This window comes from Zonotrichia leucophrys, chromosome 1A (genome assembly GCF_028769735.1).
Source record: "Zonotrichia leucophrys gambelii isolate GWCS_2022_RI chromosome 1A, RI_Zleu_2.0, whole genome shotgun sequence".
Classification (NCBI taxonomy): Eukaryota; Metazoa; Chordata; class Aves; order Passeriformes; family Passerellidae; genus Zonotrichia; species Zonotrichia leucophrys.
The window spans coordinates 39,502,685-39,524,325 of NC_088170.1; the positions used below are offsets into that span (position 1 = coordinate 39,502,685).

A 21,641-nucleotide genomic window follows, 5' to 3' on the forward strand; every position below is an offset into this window, starting at 1 on the left:
AAAGCAGGTGCTGCTGCTAAAGCTGCTTTGGAAATGTGATACCTGGCTGTGAGTATGTACAGTCTGGTGGGATTGTGTATCTCCAGCAAACTGGGGTTGTCTTGTACAACTGAAGCTTCCCTCCAAAGCATGAGCTTTGCATCCCTGTGCCCCAACAGCCTGGCAAAAAAAAAAAAAAAAAAGCATGGAATGTATTATTGCTCTTCAGGAGCTGTTGGAATCAGTTACCCAGCCCAGAGCCAGGGGTGGCCTTGTTGCTTGTGGAATACCTGTCAAGTTCAGAGACTCTCCATGAAGGAGAACAGGTAATAGACTAATTACAGAAATTAGTCACTTAGTCTAAGGACCTGCCCTCATACCAGTCAGTTATGAATTATTTATTTTTCCCTGGACTTGGATGTCTGAGACTCTTCCGTGGGCAACCTAGGGTGAAGATATTTCTTTAGCTGTTCTTGATGTGGGACCTGCTCTGTCTGATGTCTGAGTGCTCTGAGTCACAAAGCAGTGCAGCCACTGCCCGTGGGGTCAGGGTGGGTGGAGGAAGAGGATTTCTTTGTCATCAGCCTTGTGTTGGTCTCTGTGTGAATGAGAGAAACCAACTCTTGCTTTGGGACTTTTATCAGGATTGTGAAGATCTTATCTTCTATCACCACATAATACTCAGCTCAGGAAGTCTTTTCACTAGAGAGGGGGAGAGAGAGACCTGAGTTGTTTTTGAGAGCACACCTAGCAGGCAAAAATTGATATGGCCTGAGTCAGAACGGGTTTCCAGCCGGCAGCTTTGCTTGTACTTGCTTTTCATCACTCAGCTGGATGCCTCTGGCTGGAGGTAAGGGCTGGAGAGAGGAGCTGTGCCCTGCTGCTGGTGGTCCTGGGTCACCATGCGCCCTCTGTGTAGGAGCTGTGCAGTGCTGGGCTTACAGGAGAGGGGAGGGACTGTTGGGACCCCTCCCAGGGTGTGTGAATCAACAACAAATCCATGTGCTCAGAGTGTCAACCAGTGCCTGTTGGGATGGATGCCACCCAAGGGCAGTTTGCTGAAAGCTCCACATCTGTGCACGTGCCTGGCATTTGCTCAGTATTTGTGTATATTTTGCAACAAAAAGGCTGTGTGCTCTGTGCATCACACAGATGCATTTCAGTTCCCAGGTGCTGACTGTGCTTGATTTTGACAGGAGCTATGCAGCATGGGGAGAGGGTCTCATGGAAGCCTCCCTTCCCTCAAATCACCTCACTGAAACTGGTGCAGGAACTCTGCCATTGGCCCTGGAGGAGAAACAAATGAAGATGTTCAGTTTGGGTGCAGCAGAAATTCTTTAGGGAAGGGTGGCCCGGTTCATACATCCGCTTCTTCACTTATGTGAATGAGGAGAGAAAGATTTCCGTGGAAAGGTGGGGTCTAGAAGCTGCAGTGGTGGGGTGCTAAAGGCACCTCCCTTTTCTGAGTGTGTTGGCAGAGGCAGGAGCAGTGCAGGGCTCCTTCATGTTGTGTTCAGAGCCTGGAGGGATGCACAGCAGTACTCTGTGCTACCCTGGGCTGACTCCAAGGCTGGGGAGAATCAGGGAACTCCCATTTCTTATGAGCTCGATAATGTATTGGGAATTTCTTGTACAGAGCCTGCACTGCATAGCCTGGCTATTGAGGTCTGACACAGCTGAGAATGAAGAAATGAGAGTGAAATAGGGTTGCTAGAGAAAATGAAGAACATCTTAGCGTTGAAGGGGGAGGGTTGATGTTGGTGTCCAGTTCCATCTCTCCCAGAGCCCTCTTTGTTCAGTGGTGTGCATAGATTTGGGCAACTGAGTACATGGCAGGTGTGGAGGGTACTCTGTGCAAACTCTTTGGGATGCTGTGTGGACATGCAGGCCCACTCCTGGGATTGCTGTGGCCACTCGGACCAGAGGAAGGCTTCCCAGCATGCACTGTGCCTGGCCCAGGTTGCAAGCCCCTGCATGCCCTGGAGTACATCTCCATCACACTGCCCTGGGGTGTCTCCACACCCAGTTCCACCCACGGACACAGCTGAGGATTGGGGCCAAAATCTAGCCTGTGGGATCTCTTCTTGGCCTGGATCAGGCATTTTTCCAACACTCTCAACTTTTTCCCCTTGCTTGGATTCCCCCCTCCAGTGCAGAGCCAGGCCTACAGCTTGGGTGGCCTGGCTACAATTTCTGCAGCCTTGGAACCAAAGGCAGCCTCTCCTTACGAATCTCTTCTTTGTGGAAGAGGGCGGGGGGGCTGTGCCTTGCCGAGGAGACCCCCATCCCGCCCGGGCAGGGTCCTGGCCAAGGCGGGCACCCCCTTTCCCTGCCGGTCCGTCGGGGGCGTTTCGGAAGAGAAGTGGCTGGCGAGCCACATCCTTCCGGGGAGCAGCTCTGTCCCGGGGCTGGGACCGAGGTGGGTTAGGACGGGACACAGGCAGAGAAAACCCTTCCCCGGCTCGCCCAGGTGAGGAGCGCCCGGAGCTCTCAGGAACCGGGAGTGGCCGAGGGGAATCCGCCCCCGCCCCGCCGGTGAGTGCCCCGCGACCCCTGGGGGCGGGCGGAGCTGAGCCCTGCATAGCCCGGGGGTGCAGGCTTCTCTCCAGCCGGCCGGACGAGGGAGGGAGAGAGGGAGGGAGGCAGGGAAAGAGGGAGGCAGGGAAAAAGGGTGGGAAGGTGCGGGGGGTGGGCAGGGCGCTTCAGACACACCTGCCGGGCGGCGGGGCGGCAGCGCGGAGCGGAGCGGGGAGCGGGGATGGCAGGTAAGGGGCGAGCCCCGGCAGGAACGGGGTCCCGGGTCGGCGAGCCCCGCCGGGCCCCTGTGCCGCGGAGGCGGCGGAGCTCGTCGGCATCGCCCCGGGACGCGAGTTTGGCACCGGCTCGGGAGCGGTGGTGGTGGGGGGAATGTCTGCGCTCCTTATCCTCTTCGCCCGGCACCTCTCGGGAATGGCCTCCGGCTCGGCGTTTCTCGAAGGGCGCCTTCAGACCGCGAAAGGGAAGCGCTCCCTCCGCCCGCCCCGGGAGGGGGACACCCTGGGCGGGAGCGGGAGCGGGGCTGCCGGCTCTGGAACCTTCTGCCCACCCCTCCCCTCTCGTTCTCTCCCTCCCTCTCCCTTTCCATCTCTGCCCAGCCTCCTGCCGAGAAGCTGGTCGCGGCTTGTGCAGCCGGCTTGAGTTTCTTGGAGAAAGGGTTTGACTTAAAGGGACAAAACTGCTGTGGAGTTTGAAACAGCTCAACTTCTGTGACCTGCTGCTGTGTCCTCTCCAGCATACTTGCGTCTATGGGACAAGAGTTTCAAATGAGAGTTCAGTTTCTGCAAGAAACACTGGTTTTATTTAACATAAAACAATCCATATCTGTATATGTATTTAGGTTCCTAAACTCTTTAGCACAAAAAATGAGACACTTGGGAGCCTTTTGTGGTGTCAGCAATTCTCTGTTCCTGCTATCTTCCATCCATCAGACCCCAAGCCTCCTGTGTTTGTATCTGGAGCATTCACTTCTGCACAGCTCTCTTAGCCATCCTCCTTGTTGTGCTGGCTGCTAGTCTGAAAAAGCATGCTATAATTTGCACCACAAGTTAAAAAAAAAAAGCAAAAAAACCAACCGAAACCAACAAACAGAACTCCACCCTCAAATTTCCAAAGAAAAGGAAAAAGACTGGGACATTTCCTTTCCCCATGGAATGTGAACCTCTGCCCTGCCCCTGGGGATGTTTGTGTGCATTGGCTTCCAAAGCTAGACTCAATGCCAGCAGCACAGCAGCAGGTAACCGTGCACACATTGGAGGAGAAATCCTTCTAAGTCTCAGGAGATCTTTGCTGTGCTTTTCCTTGACAGCTTAAAGGATTTGTGCTGGCCTGTGAAGCAGACTTCATTCCTCGAGTGAAAACAGATAACACTGTTTGAGTTGATCCATGGCTGGAGAAAGCACATTGCTCATACCTGCTCATCACAGCTTGTAGGACTTAATGGAGCAGGTTCACCATGGTTCTGAGAGGTTTTGGCCCATTCACTTGAGGGGTTCTCTCTTGCTTTATTTGGCTGGCAGAGTGCTTGCCTTGTTGCTACATATTTTCAGGGCTCTGTAGAGCTGTGTGGAAGATACACCAAAGATACGCTCATGCGATTCCCTGCTGATTCCAGTACCTGTAGCCAAGCTTCTCTGTGGGATGGTGCCCTTGAGAACTTGTTTGGTCACCAATGCTTGCTGCACAGTGCCAGGGATTCATTTGCTGGGTAATTTCCAGCCCCAAGGAGGAGAAAGCATGTCCCAGGCTGCAAAAATTCTTGGTCCTGAGAGTTTCTCATTCTCAGGGATGGCACAAAAGGGAGGGTATGTGATGGCTGAGGGGTTTAAGAATGTTTGAGAGAGGAGGGTTATATCTTCTCTAGACTTCCTACTATATAGGCTTCTAACTCCCTTATGCATCACTTGCCTTCTACATATCTAAGGCTCTGGGTGGACACTCAAGATGCTGCTGAACCCATTTGTATGTAAAATATTTTCTAATGTATCTGAGTCTCATTTGCAAGATTGGACAAATGGATCATTTGCAGGATCATACCTCGACTTATGCCTACTTATGCCTTCTGCCTGTGCTTGTCTATCATTCCTCATCATTTTATCCTTTCCTTTTATCCTTCCAGCCGTGGAGAATGCACCTCTCCAAGCCAGCAGCCTCTCAGAGCAGGAAGAGGAGGAGGACACCATCTGGGAGAAGATTGAGAGTGCCCGACACCAGCTGACGCGCTCCCTGAACCCTGCCAAGCTGACGCCGTACCTGCGCCAGTGCCGCGTCATAGACGAGCAGGATGAGGAGGAAGTGCTCAACTCCTGCCGATTCCCTTGCAAGAGCAACCAGACAGGTGGGAGAAGACAAACTTGCACTTGGATGGGCCTGGTTTGGGGGGATAACGTGGTTCTGACACAGAGTGGATGCTGCACACACTGCGCTTTGTTGTTTTCTGAGGTGCTCTGTACCCAGGGCCTCCCCCTGCATGCACACAGAAGAGGGCAGTGCTCTCACCTCATTCTCCCTCCTCTCACCACTCCCATTTTTGTGGATGGAAGTAGAACTGATGGAGGTGCTGTTTTCATATCATGAAGTGGGGCTACACAGTGTTCTCTGTTTTGCAGGGAGAGCTCTTCATCTTCATTCATCCTAGCTCTTTATCTGTTCTTCCAGGTTACCTGATGGACATCCTTCGGCGCCGTGGAAAGCGAGGCTATGAAGCCTTCCTGGAATCCTTGGAGTTTTACTACCCAGAGCACTACACACGGCTCACGGGGAGGGAACCAGCCCAGCGCTGCTCCATGATCCTGGGTAGGAGCAGGTGCTCTGTTCTCCCTTCAGCTGCTGCTTGCATGGGAGGGCCAGAAAATTTTGTGCAAGTTCATGTGTCTGCTTAAAAACCAGGTTCATGCTGGCAGTGTGTGAGGACAGTTCTGTACTCTGGAACTGGCAGGGAGGGGGCCATGTACACAGGTGTGACAGACTGGTGCCATAAGCCTGGGACAGCAAGGACTGCAAACCCTCAGGAGAACTTGTCACCCCTTGTGGAAAGCAGAGCATTGGGCAAATCTGTTTCTTGGGGTTACCCCTATTTCAGCAGCCAGGAACAGGTTCTCCTTTTTCTCTCCCCAGATGAGGAAGGCCCTGAGGGACTAACTCAGTTCCTGATGATGGAGGTGAAGAAGGTGAGGGCTCAGCGGAAGGAGCACCTGCTGAAGGAACACCAGCTCCAGGTGAAAAACCAGGCATTGGAGCAAGAGCAGGTCCGGCTGGAGCAGCAGCTGAAGGAGCTCCTGAAGGTGCAGGAGCGCTGCCAGCGGCTGAGAGAGGAGTGGGACTCCAACAGCGTGGAGCTGCTGAGGCTGAAGGATGAGAACTACATGATGGCCATGCGCTACGCACAGCTCTGTGAGGAGAAGAATGTGGCCGTGCTGCGGAGCAGGGACCTGCAGCTGCTGGTGGGATCCTGGGCAGGGAGCACAGGGGTGGGCAGCGGGATGTGGTGGGGCTCTGACGGCCCACGGATGTCTGCACGTGGTGGCTTGAGAGCGTGAAGGAGCTGATGGCACACAGGATGCGTGATGGGGATCCTGCCCTGCTCTTGGTGGAAATGTGCCCTGCAGAGAGATTGAGGCATGGGCACAGTGCAGGAGGCTCACCATGAGCGGGGGCAGCTGGAGATACATCACCAGCTCCTGCCAACTGGTGTGGTTGGAGGTATATCTCTAGAGGAGCCAGAAGCAGGGCTGATGTCTTCCCTGGCATCCCTTGATGCTCAGCCTGGCTGCTGGCACCACAAGATGCCCTGTGTGCTCCTGCCTGTGCTGCCTGCACTGCTCTCTGGGCAGCACAGGCAGGCAGCAGATAGCTTCACGCTGTCAAACTGTGTGTTTGTATTTACTTTTCCCCCTTCAGGGTTTGCGTTTTCCTCTCCCTAGGGAGGCCAGTGGCTGTGCAGCCACTCACACTGGGTGTGTATGTGTGCTGCCTGGAGCTGCCCAGCCTGCCTTGCTGAGCTTAGGAGCCTTTTGGCTTAGACTCCATTCCCCCTGCCACGCCCCACCGCCACCTCATGTCTCTCATGACGTTTGCAAGACTCATGCCCTGCATAGCTGCAGGAATTCGTGACACTGCACTCCAGCTGCCAGGCTCTCACCTCCTGCAAACATGCACCCATTTCCTGCCTGGGCAAGGACAGCCCTACCTTGAACCTATTAATAACCTGTGTTTTTAAGTGCTCTGCTGCCTCCTGGCATTTCCCCTACCAGTCTGGGCCTGGACCTCTCACAGAGCCTTGTGATTTCCTTTCATACCTCATTCTGTTCTGCCAGTGGCAGGATCCTCCCCTACCTTTTTTTCTGTATTCCTGACAATGCCAGCTCCCCTGGGCCTCTTTGGAGCAGGGAGGTGAATCACTTGAAGGTAACTGTGGGCTGAAGAAATCCCCCTGGAAGCAGAGTCTCAGCTTGCCTTCCTCTCCTGACTCTTGAGTCCAGAAGTGTCTGGTCCCCAAAAGTCATTGTAGGTCTTTTGGGCACATTCACAGAAGTAATTCAGTTCCTCAATCCCTCCTTCGTAATTTTGGCAGTGCTTCTTGGTAGCTTTGATAGGCTTCTTCTGTCCCGTTTCCTCTCAAAGCCTTACCTGTGAAATTGGTTCTCTGATCAATCTTATCATTCATTACAGGTCTGGGAGGACCTTTCTTATCCTTAAAAGTCACTGACCTCTGTTGTCTCCTGTTGATGAGACATGTTGGTGGAGGAAGGTGGGACCAGGCCAGGGAATGATGATGCCCCTGTAGTACTCTGCAGCCTCCAGCAGCTTGAGCCTCAAACACCTCCCAGGCCAGAGGTGGCCTCCCACACTGAGTAGCCTCCAGTGGATTTTGCTGCTGTGAATTTGTTTCTCAGCTGCTCTAGGAATCTTTGAGATACTCACAGCTGCTGGCCCTGGCTGCGCACCAGATGTCCCTGTCCACCCACGGTCAAGTCCGGCTGCACTGTGGGTGCCCCAGGGTAGCAAGAAAGTTGTTGCACCAAGAGATGATCCTGAATGTGCTTATGCAAGTGCGTCTTCCTCCTTTCCCTGAGGGAGAAGCTTTTGAGCGCAGCTGTGCTCTAACCTCAGCCCAGCAGTAGGATACTCCTTCACATGGTTGCCTGTGGTTGCCTCCCATGCCTTACTTGCCTCCAGACCTGTTTTCTTCTCAGCACCTTCTCTGCTTCGCTCTCCTAGTAAGGCTGAGGTGCAGGGCCATGTGTGTTAGACTGTTTCTTCCCTGGGTTGCAGGTGGACCAGCTGAAATGCAAAGTGTCCAGCCTGGAGGAGGAGTGCAGCCTGCTGCGGAGACCGGCGTCGGCAGCGCCGCAGCGAGAGGCGGAGGAGCGGGGCCAGCCTGACACCGTGTCTGAGCTGTGGGCTGAGAACCAGCGGCTCACAGCATCACTGCAGGAGCTGCAGGGCATGCTGCAGGTACCTGCCAGGGCAGGGCAGGGCAGGCTCCAGGTCACCTCCTTTCCTGGGCCATCTCCAGTGATATTTACATAGCCACTAGAAAGATGGGGAAATCGTTGGTTTGGGCTGGCCTGTCCCATCCTCTGAGCATATTGCTTGGCTACGGTGGCTGTCATTGTGTCCAGGTAGTGATGGGTGCTTTTTTCCAGCTCTGTAATTCTTGGTTGGGCTCACAAGTGTGAGTTTGTGCCTTGGAGTGTACAGCAGATTGATGCTGCATGATGATGGCAGTTGTGCCAATCTGCAGTCACAGCCCTGCTCTGTTGCTCCCTTGGTGCTTGTGGTGCAGTGACAGTGCCCTCTTGCCTCTTAGAAACCCGGTGAGGGCCCAGTGCCAGGCTCTGAGCAGATCCTCCTGGACATCCTGGAGCATGACTGGAAGGAAGCCCAAGATGACCGGCAGGATCTCTGTCAGAAACTCAACTCCCTGCAGAATGAGCTGCAGTGGGCCGAAGAGCTGAGGGATAAGGTAGTGCATTCATCACCACCTCTGCCCCTGCGCACCAAGAAGGGCCTGGAAGAGAGGGGAAGGATGCTGTAAGGCAGTTGCTTTCAGGAAGGCTAATGCTCATTGCTTGCTGTTACCAGTACCTCCAGGAGGTGGAAGATCTGCAGCTGAAATACCGAACGCTGCAGAAGGACTGTGATCTCTACAAGCATCGCATGAACACAGTGCTGCTGCAGCTGGAGGAGATCGAAAAAGAGCGGGACCAGGTAAATTGCTTGTGACTGCCCAGCAAGAACAGGGCTCTGGATACGTCTCCTTCCCCAGTGGATCTCGTGCAGCCATGCCGGGGGGGAGGTGTGGGTCAGCAGTGCGGTTCTGTGTCTTTTCTCGCTCTCTGGCTCCTTGCAGGCCATCCAGAGCCGTGATGGGGTGCAGCTGCAATACTCCCAGAGCCTGATTGAGAAGGACCAGTACCGCAAACGAGTGCGGGCCCTGGAGGAGGAGCGGGATGAGCTCCTAAGCAAGCTGAGCCAGGCAGAGGGGCTGAACAGCACGCTGGAGGCACAGCTGCAGCGCTGCCAAGGCAGCCGCAGCCTCAGCAAGGTGAGGGTGGCTAGAAGGAAGGGGAAAGAGGGAAGGCAAAGGGGTCAGGACTGATTTCTGGAGAATGCAAATGGGATGATGGAGTCCCTTCTTTCCCAGATGTGCAGCTCTTCCTACTCCCTCTGCTCCAACCTCAGCAGCACCTGGAGCCTCATAGACAGCCCTGCAAATGGACTCATGGATACCCTGGGGACTTCTGTCACCCCATTCCCAGGAGATTCAGCCATTCAGAGCATGGTGAGTGCTTGACCATGTGAGGCTGGCCCTCAGCTGAGGTAGTGGAGACACTGCTCAGGAAGGGCATACAGGCATTGGAGTGGCTTCATCGTGAGACTTGGTGTGGGATGGTGTGTAAGGTGTGAGCAGATCTCAAATGCAAAGCTCTCAGTCTCTAACAAACTGGCCAATCCTGCCCTAAAGTGCGTGAAAACCCTTCATTCCATATGACACCCTAGAAACCAACAGCCTCATGTAAGATGCTATCCTCCCTAAGATGCTGTTTAATCTACACATGCTGGAGGAGAAATTCGGACTCTTTTGAACCCTGTAGCAGCATTGTGTGGTTTTTAATGGAGTCAGGTTCTTTCCTTTGTCTCCTTGAACTGTCATCCCAGAGCACCCTGAAATGGGCAGTGCCACAGGTTACTCACACCTCTGGGTGTGTGGTGGCTGAAACAGAAATGTAAGGACTAAGTTTGGATAGTCTGTTCATCTGCTACTGCTCCCACAGCTTGTGCTTTGCAAAAAGATGGGGATGCAGTGTCATGGACCTCTAGCTGAGCTATCTGCTTGGGAAAACAAGGTGCCCCTGGGAGTTTGGAGGGATGAGGATTATCCCAAAGAGGGCTGTGGTAGCCAAGGAGCTGTTTGCTCCCTTGGCCTGAAGGGAGGGAAGAAATGGTGCTGGGTGTTGGTGTTAGCGTGCATGTCTCTCACTCTGCCCCAGGATGAGACTCCTGACAGCGAGAAGGACATCAACCGCCTTTCCACCTTCCCCTTCCCTCCCTGCATCGGCTCCATCCTCCGTCGGCAGCGGGAGGAGAGGTGCATGCCCCACAAAAGGTGATTGCTGAGGGCTGCTTGGCTCCTCTCTTGGTGTTTTGGGCTCCAGGAAGACATGCCTGGCAGGGTTAGGAGAGAACCTGGAGTGGGAAGTGAGTGGAAAGGCTGTCAGGAGGTTGTGTGGTGGCTCCAGGGATGCTTGGGGGTGGTGGGGTAGTCTGTGGAGCTGAGATTGAGAATGGAATGCAAACAGGCTTTGGAAAAGCTGCTACCTTACAGATCCATTTTGTGTCTCCTTTCTAGCTTGTCCTGTGGCTCCTTTAGCAGCATGGAAGATGGAACAGGTACAAGGCTTTCCTCAATGCGCTTAGCTGAAAAGGAGTGGGGCCTGTGGGGAGAGGGGTTGGAAAAGTGGCCCTCCCTCACAGCTCTGGTTTGTGCAGCTCATTGTGAGGGCTCTGAACCTGTAGCATGGCACAATGGCCCCTCATATTCCCCCGTGCCTTGTCAGGCACAGCAGCTGGAAAAGCTGGCTTTTCTTCTGCAGAGCAGGTAGCTGTTTGCATCAGCTCTGTTTGGCTTATGGAGAGCTGTTGAGGGGAGGAGGTAATAGAAGAGGGAAATACTTTTGCCCTGAGGTGTTACTGGATGCTCCCTTCACCTGCTACTACCTGTGTGATGGGTTGTAAGTCTCCTGGAGTGAAGAGGAGCATCCTGCATCCTGGTGCTGGCAGGTCCTGTGGTGGGTGCTGGTGGCTGATCTCTGGGCACATCCAGGTGGCCCTGGCTTGCTGCTGCCTTCTGACCAAAATGCTGATGAAGGGAACGAAGATTTGCTTGTTCTCAGGAAACACGGGAAACCCTTTTATTAAGGATGACTATTCAAAGCCTCCCTGCAACCTCAGTTTCCCAATCAGATGCTAGAAAATGGTCAGGAGAGGATGGCAGACCCTTGCCACCCCCAGAACTTGTAGCATTAGCACAGGTAAAGTGCTCCCTCTCCCTTTTGCTCTTTCCTAGGCAGCAGTTTTCCTGGCACCTTTCTGGGGGCCTTCTCCTCTTCTTCCAGCAGCACCTACACCAGGGTGAAGTCGGAGATCTGCTTGTCCACGCTTTCCAGCTGCAAGGAGGTCACCAGGAGGTGACTGCTGCTCTCTGAGCTGGGCACTCTGTGGTGGTGCTTGAGGGGGCATTTCGTGGTGCCAGGGACCATGCTTGGGAGGCCCTTCCTTTCTGCCCCTCCCTTGCAGTTGCAGGCCCTTTCTTGCTAGTGGGAGAGGAGAGAAATGAAGATCCTACAGTCCTGGCTTCCTAGCAGGACTTCAATTTTTTGCACCATCCTATTGGTTATGGCAGGGGTGGAGATGTTGCTCTGGGCTGGACATGCAAGTGTCTAGGTAGGGAAGGACTGTGGGAACCCAGCTGGGCTTTGGTGGTGGGGCTGGTGGCATAGAAGGGGCTGTGGGGCTTTGTGAGCTCTGTGTGCCCTGGTGAGTCACGAGCTCTGTGCTGCTGTAGCTGGACACAAGGCCTGGGGGACTGGCTCTTAGAAAAGGCAGTAAACCTCAGTTGCCAGACTTGGCATTTTTCCCTGCCAGGTCACTGGTGGTGCAGCTCTCTAGTGTGGGTCATCCCAGCCACCCCTCACCCCAGGAGAAGAGGCTCGGAGCAGACATCTCCATCCTTGGAGGGAACAGGACAGGAATTTATGTCCAGTGGGTCAAGCCGGGCTCACAGGCTGAAAAAGCAGGACTCAGGGAAGGGTGCCGGCTCCTTGAGGTGAGTCTGGGAATGGGCTCCTTTTGTGGGTTTGCAGAGCACCTGAGATGATGCAAGGAGTGCAGAGTGATCCCCAGTGCAAGATGACCTCTCCCCAGCTTGAAGTCCACCTCTATTTCTCTTATTTTCCAGGGCTGCTCCCTGTCTAGAGCTTACACAGCATGAACACCCACCCAGGTCTCATAGTACTTGAGTGTACCTGTGCATGTAAAAATGCCAAGACCTTCTGAAACTCTCCCTTGAGCTGTGGGAAGGGAGAAACAAAAATGAGTCACACAATTAAGATGCCAGTACAGCTTTGTGTCCCTCATCTTTGTGTCTGTCACCTCGTGGCTTTTCAGAGCAGTTTGCATCCTGCATCCTGCACATGCCCATCACAAACCAATCAATTCTGGAGCAAGATTTCTCAGGCCTTTGTGACCCTCCTGAGTTATAGAGAATAATTGCTCTGAAGAAGGCTCCTGGAAGGAGGGAAGGGCATTTCTTTTGCCAAGAATGACACCACTTGAAATACAGCTGCACTACTTGAATTAATATCCCACCTGTAACTGAAAACAAACCAGTGCTCCTGCTCCCACACATGTTCATGCACACACACATTTCCTTTCACAATAGCCCACCATCCAGACTGGGTGATTGCTGGCAGCAGGTATCAGCCAGAGGCAGACTGAGGATGCCAGGTCCTCAGATACAGTTTTTCCCAGACCTGCCTCACTCTGTAAAACCTTTTGTGTAACCCTGATGGGTGAGGGAGCCTGGGGGGTGCATGCTCTTCCAGCCCTTAGGTCTAACGGCATCGGGTCCTTGCTAGCTGAGGGTGCCATCGCTGAAGGAAGAGGTGCTTTCCCTGGAGAACTGCACACGGGAGGTTGCCTACCTGAGCCTGCTGCACTGGGATGAGCCATCTAGTCTCATCTTTCAGCTTGACCTAGAAGGTAAGGTGCTGGCAACTCCATCAGCTTTGAGCCTGAGCTCTCTGCCTCCCTTTCTAGACCCTCCACCTAAACCTGGAGATTAATCTCAGTTATTCTCTCTCCTCTCCTGTTTGGTCCTAGACCACCATGTCAGACACAGGGGTTGGCCATAGCTCCAGTAGCTTTCCCTCTCTGGTGTGTCATGTGCATCCTCTGAGTTACAGGACAGAGGTACAGACCTTCTGTCTGTTTGCCTCCTCTGCACCCCAACCCCAATCCAGAGCATCGCAACTGTGCTGGGGACTTGGCTTTCTTAGTGGTGACTGTTGTCTGCTGCGTCCCCACCTGTGGCGCCCTGTGTTCTGTGCTGCAGGATACCAGCCTCTGCGGGTAGCCCTGGAGGAGGGGAAGAAGCTTTCCGGGGACTCGTTCTACGTGCGCAGCAGCGTGTCGCTCCTGGAGCCGTCGGACCCGTACGCGCTGTGCGTGAGGTGTCGGGAGATCCTGCACGTCACGGACACCATGCACAGGGGCCGCCTGGAGTGGTACTGCTCCCGCGTCGACCCCCTGACGCTGCGGGACCTGGACAAGGGCACGGTGCCCAACTACAGCAGGTACCCAGCACGAGGAGGGAGGCAGGGGCTGCCTGCCCCTTGTCTGTGCTGGCCATCCCCTAGCAGTCCTGGAGCTCTCTCGGTGGTGTAGCATGACTACGTTTTGTTCTGGGACCAGTGTGGTAGCGTTTGGGAGCCTTTGAGGGACTGGGAGGTTGAGTGAGGGCTTTGATATGCCTGTGCAACAGGTCTGTGGGATTGGTGAAGAGTATCCCTGCAGGCTATGGTCGCTGGGGCTTCTGGAGTTGCTTGAGTGCAAGCTCTTTGTCTTTTCAGGGCTCATCAGCTTTTGAAGATCCAGGAGAAGCGCCAGATGCCTGGGCAGCAGAGAGGCCACAGAAATACTGTAAGCCAAAGAAGCGGGTGATGATAGTTGGGGTGTGTGCCCATGGCCATCTCACCACCTCAGAGACAATCTCCCCCACTCTTTTGGTAAACCAACTTGTGCAGAGGTGGCAGATGGGTTAGCAAACAAAGCTTTTAGGCCACGCAATGTTACTGCTCTGTGGCTGCTTTTCTACCACTTCCCCACTCCTCAGACTGAACCTAATGCATGGCAGTCCTAATCCCTTGTTTTTTGTAAGGGTGCTCCATCCTTTTTGCCAGAGGATGTTCTGCAGCCAGTTCTTCATGTGTGTGAAAAGGGCAGTGTTCTCAGCCTAATTGCCCTCACTTTCTCCTCAGCTAAAGAAACGTGCCTTGGGCCAACTGCGCTTGGTGAAATCCAAGCCACGGAAGAGCCCAGAACAGCCTCCCCAGCAGCTGTGGCTGGACCCCTGCTCAGGTGAGCCCTGTGCCTGCCCTGTTACCCTTGGAGACCCAGTTGTCCCCTGGCCATCCAACTTTTTGTGGAGAATAAACTGCTGTGTAACTTGAGGGAGTCCCAGAAAACGGCCAGGGGCTCTGCATGCAGGGTATCTGTCCATGAGTGAGTGTTGTAACCAGGGTAGGGTCTCTCCTGGGACATAAGATGGTTTGGTAGGTGCCTCCATGATTCAGGATGAAGAGGTGGTACAGAACGCTGGAGTGGTCTGTAGGCTGTCCTGGTCTCCTGTGTTCTCGCCTTTGCCTTTCTCTTTTCAATGCTGTCTTCCAGACCCAGACACGACCCTGAAGCCTTACAGCCTGGTGCGCCCTGTGGTGGTCAAGACACCCCGTCCCGTGGTGCTGTTGCCAAGCTGCATTGCACCTCGGCTCATCAGGAATCTGCTGGACCTGCCCACCTCTCGCCTGGACTTCCACGTGTGCCCAGCAGGTAGGCAGAAACACGAGGTTGCTCGGTCCATTTCAGTGAAGAGCTGCTCCTTTCTTGGAAGGTTATGATCTCATCGGAGTCTTGAAAAGCCCATGAGATCTCTCTTCAGAAGATATGTGTGGGAATCTCTTGGTCTTCCCATGTAATGCCTGTTGACATATCACTTCATTGGGCTGAGTGTCTGCAAGATGTTCCCCGCTGTTTTTAACTGTGTCCTATCCCTTTGGTCCACTGGGAAGCCAGCCCTCCCTTCTGGTCACCTGAGTGAGACATGGGGTTCTTCTCTCTTCCCTTGAGTGGTGTAGCATTGCCTTGCTGCTCTGGGTGGCTCTTCCCAGAGATGGAAACCCTGGCTGATGTGGGATCTGCAGGTTGACTTCATGCCAGCTCTTCCTGCCCAGGAATAGGAGGCTCCAACCTTAGAGATGTTATCCTCCTCTTGTGCCAGGAGATGTGATGCTGACACATGGCTGAAGAGGCTGCTGGGGAAAGGGCATTTCTCCCATAGGGGATGTTCAGAGAGGACAGCTCCTTCTTTCCTCCTTCCTCCTCACTTCTCCAGTGCTCTCTTTTCCTGGTATTTAGAGCTCTCCGTTTGCCAACTGCAGGACTGAAAAATGAGTTGGTTTATTTGTTTGCGGGGTAATGATGGAGGCAGTGAAAAATCTCTGGTTTCCTGAAGGATGGCTCTGAAAATTTTGGCTGCTGGGCTTCTCAGCTGAGTGACTTGGCCATATATCCTGTCCTGCTGAGCCCTCTGCAGGGTTCCCCTCACACTGCATGGTGGACCTGCTTCCAAGCTTTTACTCTGATTGGGAACTTACACTGAGGGCAAAAACTCCATTGTCCCCTGCTAGTTTGGCCGTCTATGAGGGAAGGAAAATAATCCATGAGCCCCAAGCCATTTATCTTTTGTTTGCTGCCTGTATTTTCTTTGAATCTTCCAGGAGAGTCTGCTGCCTGCAAAGGAAACGTGGCTTTGCAGGATCCAGGTCTGCCTGGGAAGTACTGTGTCACCAGGCAGAGAATGCCCAGCCAGCCTGGAACCTGGGATAACTGGAACATACTCTGGACCCAGTTCCAAACATGCCTTCTGCTAAAAATATTACTTTATTTCCATCTTAGAGACAAGCAGCTCCTAAAAGCCTTTTTATGATGCCTCCTCATGTTTCTGTGGCAGTGTGGGCAGCTGCCTAGGGCAGCATGGTGGGCAGGTAAGGCCTGGCTCCTGCCTCAGCCACACTGGAGTGCAGGGTTTGTGGCCTGTGGCTCCCAAGCCAGATCTGGGTGTGTGTGTGGTGTGAGCCTCCTTTGGGACTTACCAGGAGCACCTGGCTCTCCTTGCTTTGACCACTGCAGCATCCAGCTCTGTCCCCAGTTCTCTGTCCCAGCATCACCTCTCTGCTGCTTTCCTGGTGCTGGCTGCTGCATGCTGTCCTGCCTCTAGCAGGCTGCCACCAGCAAGAGGAGGTTCAGCTCATCCCCATTTTCCTCCCACTCTCCCAGCAATACACCCACTCCTCTTGCTTCCCCAGCCATGGTGCTCACTTTCAGGAGCTCTGTATAAGCCTGCGTAGCACTCAAACCCTGCAGAAAACCTATTTGGCAGGATAAAGTGGTTATTTTTCTGCCATGCTCTGTTAGGGAGGGGTTGGGACAGTGTAGCAGTGGGTGGATAATGTCTGTGAGCTAGCTTAGGCTGCTGTGATACAACACAAGGTGCTGCTCTTGCCATGCAAGGTGTTTTCAGCTGTGATGTCTCGCTTGTTGCCTCCCAGAAAGCTGCAGGAGATCCATGCCCAGAGTGTGATGCTGTATAATTAGTTTTGCTCTCCAGAATCTGTAAACACTGAACTTGATAAGCACCAGTGCTGCAGTGAACCTATGGGATCTGAGGTAGATAGTCTGTGCAGGAGGGAGAAGTGGCTGACATTTCCTCTTGGCTTGCAGAGAAGCTGGCAGGAGGGGATCCCAGCACAGCCCATGCTCAGGAGCACCCTGTGCCTAGAACTGCTGCCCCCCAGGACCAGAGGGAGAGCGGACGAATCCACATGATCCAGGAGGCAATGGAGAAGGTTCTGAGGCTTTTGGTGTGGGGAGAAAGGCCAGGATGGGGCAGCTCATTCACACTGGAGGAGAGGAGGGGGCAGCTGAGTGGGGGAAGAGGGAGAGTGGTGTGGTGATAGAAAAGGAGTTGCTTGCTTGGGGGTTGTGTAATTTAAAGAGTGTTTCAGGTCAAGGTGCTGTGGAGTTGTGGAGCAGCAAATACGGACATTTCTCTGAGTCTCTGATAAGCTAAAATAAATGGGAAATGTGGATTTGTGGGGGAGGCTGTGGGACATGCCATACTCAGAAGTGACCTCCCTGCTCTCACATTCCTCATGTTCACCAAGTGGCAACAGCTCTGCTCAGGGCAGAAATGTGAGGCTCTGGGTGACAGAAGTGACAAAGAGGATGTGAAGATGAGTTGTGGCTGAGAGAGGGGTCCAGTGAGCTCTTGGGTTGGATTGGCAGTGATGGAGTGGGTGACCCTGCTCTTTAATTCTCCCCTTTTCTATTGGCACTGTCCATAAATCTCACTTTTAATGGAATTAGTATTGGAAAAGCAATGATATTGCACAGTATGGGGTTTGATTTAATGTAACTGTCAGGGGCCGGGGTTATTTTTTCTCCATTTAAATCAGTAAATCTATTCAATTTCCTTTCCAGAATAAACACTGCCTGCTAGAGCTGGGAGTTGAGGGTGTGAGGGATCTAATTAAAAGTGAAATATACCCCATCGTTATCCATGTCGAGGTCACTGAGAAGAACGTTCGAGGACTCAGGTGAGGAGAGAGCATGGCATGGATGGAGGGTGTCACGGGAGGAGAGAGAAGCCTTGGTCTCTGATCAGAGACACGGCAAGGATCAGGCGAGAGCGCTGGATGTGTGTGCTGGGCTCGGTGCTGCAAGGGGAGCAATTCCTTTCTGTACGTGTGAGCACATTTCTGGGTGGTTTTGCCACCCCACCTCTTTATGCCAAGGGTGACATTTGCCCTTGTTTTCCCTAGGAGCTTGCTGGGGAAGGCGGGCCAGCGGGACTCGGAGGTGCTGAAGATGAGCCGTGCTGTGGAGCGGGCGCTCCACACCCTGCCCTGCTCCTGGGCCCGGGTGGAGCCCCACGCCTGGAGCCATGCCCAGGAGCTGCCCAAGGTGGTTCGTGGCTGCATCTTCCAGGAGCAAACCCGCCCGCTGTGGATTGAGGAGGGCGAGGACTGAGTGGGGGGGTAGCAGAATGGCTCCTGCCACCTACTGTCCCCCAGAGCTGCTCTCAGAGGCCCCTGCCTTCCCAAGCCCCTCCAGGTAGTGTGTTCTTCCTCCCTGAGGGGATGCTGGTAGCTAAAGGCCCCCCAGGGTAGCCTTTCTCCCCCCTTGAGGGCCACCAAGAGCCAGGAAGTAACAGATAACAGTGCCTCCCCTGTCTGAGCTTTCTGTATTTCATTGGGAAGGCATCTTCCACCATCATGGTGGAAACCACCCCTGTGGGCTGCTCCCTGTCGCCTTGGGCTGCCCTTGTACGTGGTCAGACTGACAGACAGGGAACGTAGGGGAACTCTGTGGGATCAGGCTGCCTAGGTGCATTTCTCACACAGATTTCAAGCTCCTGAGCTCTTCTCCTGTCACCACCATCTCCCCTGCCTGGTGGCACCGTGTGTTCCGGGTCCTCTCTTCCCATCTACCTCGCCTCTGGCCCCACGGCACAGGGAGCATGGCTCATACACCTGTGACCCACGGTGGCTGGAGTGACATTCAGGTTGCAACAAACCCTGGTTTTATAGGAGCTGTACTCTTTATTGCTTGTAAATTATTAATGGAGCCTTTCATTGGCAAACCGCCTGTAAAGGAGAATTAAATACTATTCATAATGGGAATGGGTGGCAGGCTGCGGGCTTGTGTGTTACTGGGAAGGTGTGGATGATGCACAATGGGATATTTTTCTCCTCCTTTAGGTGAGACCCAACTGCCCAGCCCTCCAGGGGAGGGAGGGAGCACTGATGTTGCTCTTGTAGGGCAGCAAGAGGTGTGGGGAGAGGACAGGCTAAGTGTGCCACAGAATAAGTCCCCTCCTTTTTCTACTTGGCCCCTGGTTTTCAGTCCCTTGCTCTCCCCAGCACTGATGTTGGTCAGAGTGCTTTAGGAAAGTCAGGGAAAAACTCACTTGAGTTTTGAATTGTGTCTGGCTGGGGTCCCTAGAGCTTTGCATCCCTCCATGGCCTGGTTGGCATGACGTGACAAGCCAGCTACCTCAGGCTCCTGGGGGGCAGCAAGGAGCCTGAGCCCAGCCATGCTGCTGGGAGAAAGGGGCACAGTGCCCCTGCAAGGTGGGGTTCTCACCCTGACATGGGGCCAGAGTGGGTTCAGACTCTGGCAGGGGGAAGATGGAGGCTTTGGGCAGCCACAGCAGTGCTCACCTAAACTGCATGGTCCCAAATCCTGTAATGCAGCCACCCTTAGCAGATGCCATAGGAGAGAGGTGCCAGGATACCCACACTGGGGAGAGGGTGTGGTTGTGGTGGTAGGTGGTTTTTCCTGAGGCAGGCCAGAGAAAAATGAAGTCTGTGGCTCTGGGGGGCTTGGGGCTCTTGGGGCATGAGGTCAGGCAGAGTCTGCTGATGCTGGGGTCAGTGGGAGAAGATGGGCAGCCAGCACCAGAGTCAGGTCCCCTCTGTGTCCCCCTGCCCCTGTGGTTTGGCACTGCTGGTGCCATGCACTTGTGAAGCTCTGAGCAAAGATTAACTTGCTGATCTTCGCTAGTCCCCTGTGAGGTGTTATTTCAGGCTCTAAACCAGTTGGCTGTGTCTTTTATGAGGACGAGAGAGAAGGGGGGAGGAAAGAAAATGAAGATTTTAACTGGCAGTCACTAAAATGTAGAGCAGAATCCTCGCTCTGCCCTGGAGCCATGCAACTCTTCTCTCAGGGAAGGGGGAGCTGGCATACACAGGGCTCCAGATGAAAGCTCCCAAGTGGCATCCACTCCAGGGGATGCAGCCTGAGCATTCCAACTCAGCCAGTCCCCTGGGAGGGTGCTTGCCCTGCAGGCAAACAAAGTGGGATTCTTGTTGAGCTGATGAGAAGACAAGTCCCAAAACAAGTTCCCATTCACCCTGTCATGGGTTTGGAGATGGGAATTTGCATCTTTGCTGGGCAAAAGTAGCGCTTGAGTATTCAGGGAAAACACTGTATGTGAGGCACTGTGACACAGGGCTTCAGACTTGTCCCTGCTGGCACTGGGAACCAGCCCCAGCCCTATGGGCAGGGCTGAAGGGGGTTGAAAGCAGCCCCTCCATCCTGGGTAGTCAGGCTGTGCTTACCCAGCTCAGCCCTTGCTGCCCTCCCAAAGAATCACAACCCCCAGCACTTCCCTGGGCCATCAGTGCTCTCAGCCATGGGGAAAGGGAGGCAAAGGGAGGCTGTGGGAGGCAGGCTGGCACTGCCCAGCTAGCCAGGCAGCAGCAGCACTGCCTCGCCTGCTCCCAGGCTTCTTCCAGGCTCTCCATCCAGCCTCTCTCCCCTGAGGCTTTAAAAATCCAGCCTTAACCTGTTCTGGACATGGGTGAGAAGTGGAGCAGAGGGCTCCAAGGCAAACATAAATGACCCTCTCTGCCCTGCACACTCCAGCCCACCTTTTTTACCTCCTAGGTGGGTGGCTGCCTGCTTGGAGGAATGAGTCACAGGTTAGGTAACAGGTACAATGCAATTAGCAGCCCTGGGCACCAATTACCAGCTGTAACAGCCTTGTGCAAACCCCTGTAAAGAGTCACTGAGAGCAAGATTTCTCTCTCCGGGGAGGGGATTGTTGAGGTGGCACATGTGTCACCCTGGGAAGTCCACAGCGGCCCCCTGCCCCAGCAGAGTTTCCTGGCACCATGGTCTGTATGAGGCAGCTTTGAATTGTATTTGTAATGCCTTCTGGGGCCATCACTAAGGGGCCCTGCCTGTGCCCCACCTGTGCCTCCCAAACGATCTCCTAAGCCAAAGCTGCAAGGTGCTGCAGGATGCCTTGGAGCTACAGAAGCTTCCTTTACAGGTGCCTGAGGCTGCTGGTCTGTGGCTGGAGCACTCAGGGAGCTTAATTTCTGGTTCAGGAGCATTGGCCAGCCATGTGAGCAATCCCAGTCACACCAGGTTCACATCCCTGCAGTAATGTAAGGCCTGAAGGTGAATGACTCCCCCCGTGCCCCAAATCAGTGTAAGAAAGCATCAGTATTCAAAGGGATCTAAAAATAAAACCTGCAGGGACTCTCCAAAGGGATATGGGAGATGCTCTGGAGATGTTCTTGCTTCAGGGGAAGGCAGGAGTCTTTGAGACTTAGAGAAATACAGGAGAGGAGGGAAGAGAAGTGGATTCAGTGGTTTCTTCCTTGCAAAAGTAAAAAGCCATAGCCAGGAACAGGGGCAGAGTGAAAGTATGTCTGAGATGTGGAGAAACTGAGCACAGGGGTTTAGCCCTGCAGGGAGATCTTCCCTGTGTGCCTGGGAAGTGCCGGTGGCTGGACACACGGTGGGAGTGTGGCACAGAGGGACCCTGGCAGGCTGCCCACCCCTCTGGTCTAAGGTCCCATGATCTGACATGTGCATGGGGCGGGGTGTCCTTCTCCACATGGAGCCATTCCACACCCCCGCCAATTCTCCTGGGCCCCAACTTATTACTTTTTATTTTTATTTTTTTGCCATGCTGAGATTGGATGCCCACAGCTTGTAGCTCCCTGAGGAGGCGCTCTGATTTCAGCAGCTTATGTAGAGCACTCCCCTCCCCTCCCGAGCTGCCCCACGCTCGCAGCACAGGGAAGCTGAGATGGGAGCATGGATATCATCCCCCCTCCTGGGCTGGTGGTCTCTCTGGATCTCTCTGGCTGCTCTGTAAAGTGGCCTGCAGGTAGTGTGAAGGGGACTGCATGGTCACCTACCCCATGTCTAACTGAACCAGCAAAAGCATGCAGCAATCTGTGGCACTCACCCCAAAATTTACCTTC

At 54.0% G+C, this 21,641-nt stretch overlaps 1 protein-coding gene across 3 annotated transcripts; it reads left to right on the forward strand.

Moving 5' to 3' along the window:
- The first annotated feature begins 2,081 nt into the window (after positions 1-2,081).
- Positions 2,082-18,531, forward strand: CARD10 (caspase recruitment domain family member 10). 3 transcript variants are annotated; one of them, XM_064702449.1, is made up of 21 exons: positions 2,082-2,514; positions 4,634-4,852; positions 5,173-5,310; positions 5,632-5,957; positions 7,789-7,971; positions 8,327-8,482; positions 8,602-8,727; positions 8,870-9,064; positions 9,164-9,301; positions 10,011-10,126; positions 10,370-10,410; positions 11,087-11,207; positions 11,665-11,845; positions 12,657-12,780; positions 13,133-13,373; positions 13,650-13,719; positions 14,058-14,157; positions 14,470-14,628; positions 16,579-16,703; positions 17,338-17,453; positions 17,679-18,531. In XM_064702449.1, exons 3-21 carry the CDS (start codon positions 5,181-5,183, stop codon positions 17,884-17,886), a joined length of 2,856 nt encoding a protein of 951 aa, XP_064558519.1. In that variant the 5' UTR covers positions 2,082-2,514; positions 4,634-4,852; positions 5,173-5,180; the 3' UTR covers positions 17,887-18,531. The 3 variants fall into 3 exon arrangements, with proteins under 3 accessions (XP_064558519.1, XP_064558518.1, XP_064558517.1); XM_064702448.1 differs by lacking the exon at positions 2,082-2,514 and adding an exon at positions 2,682-2,744; XM_064702447.1 differs by lacking the exon at positions 2,082-2,514 and adding an exon at positions 3,356-3,751.
- The last annotated feature ends 3,110 nt before the right edge of the window (positions 18,532-21,641 follow it).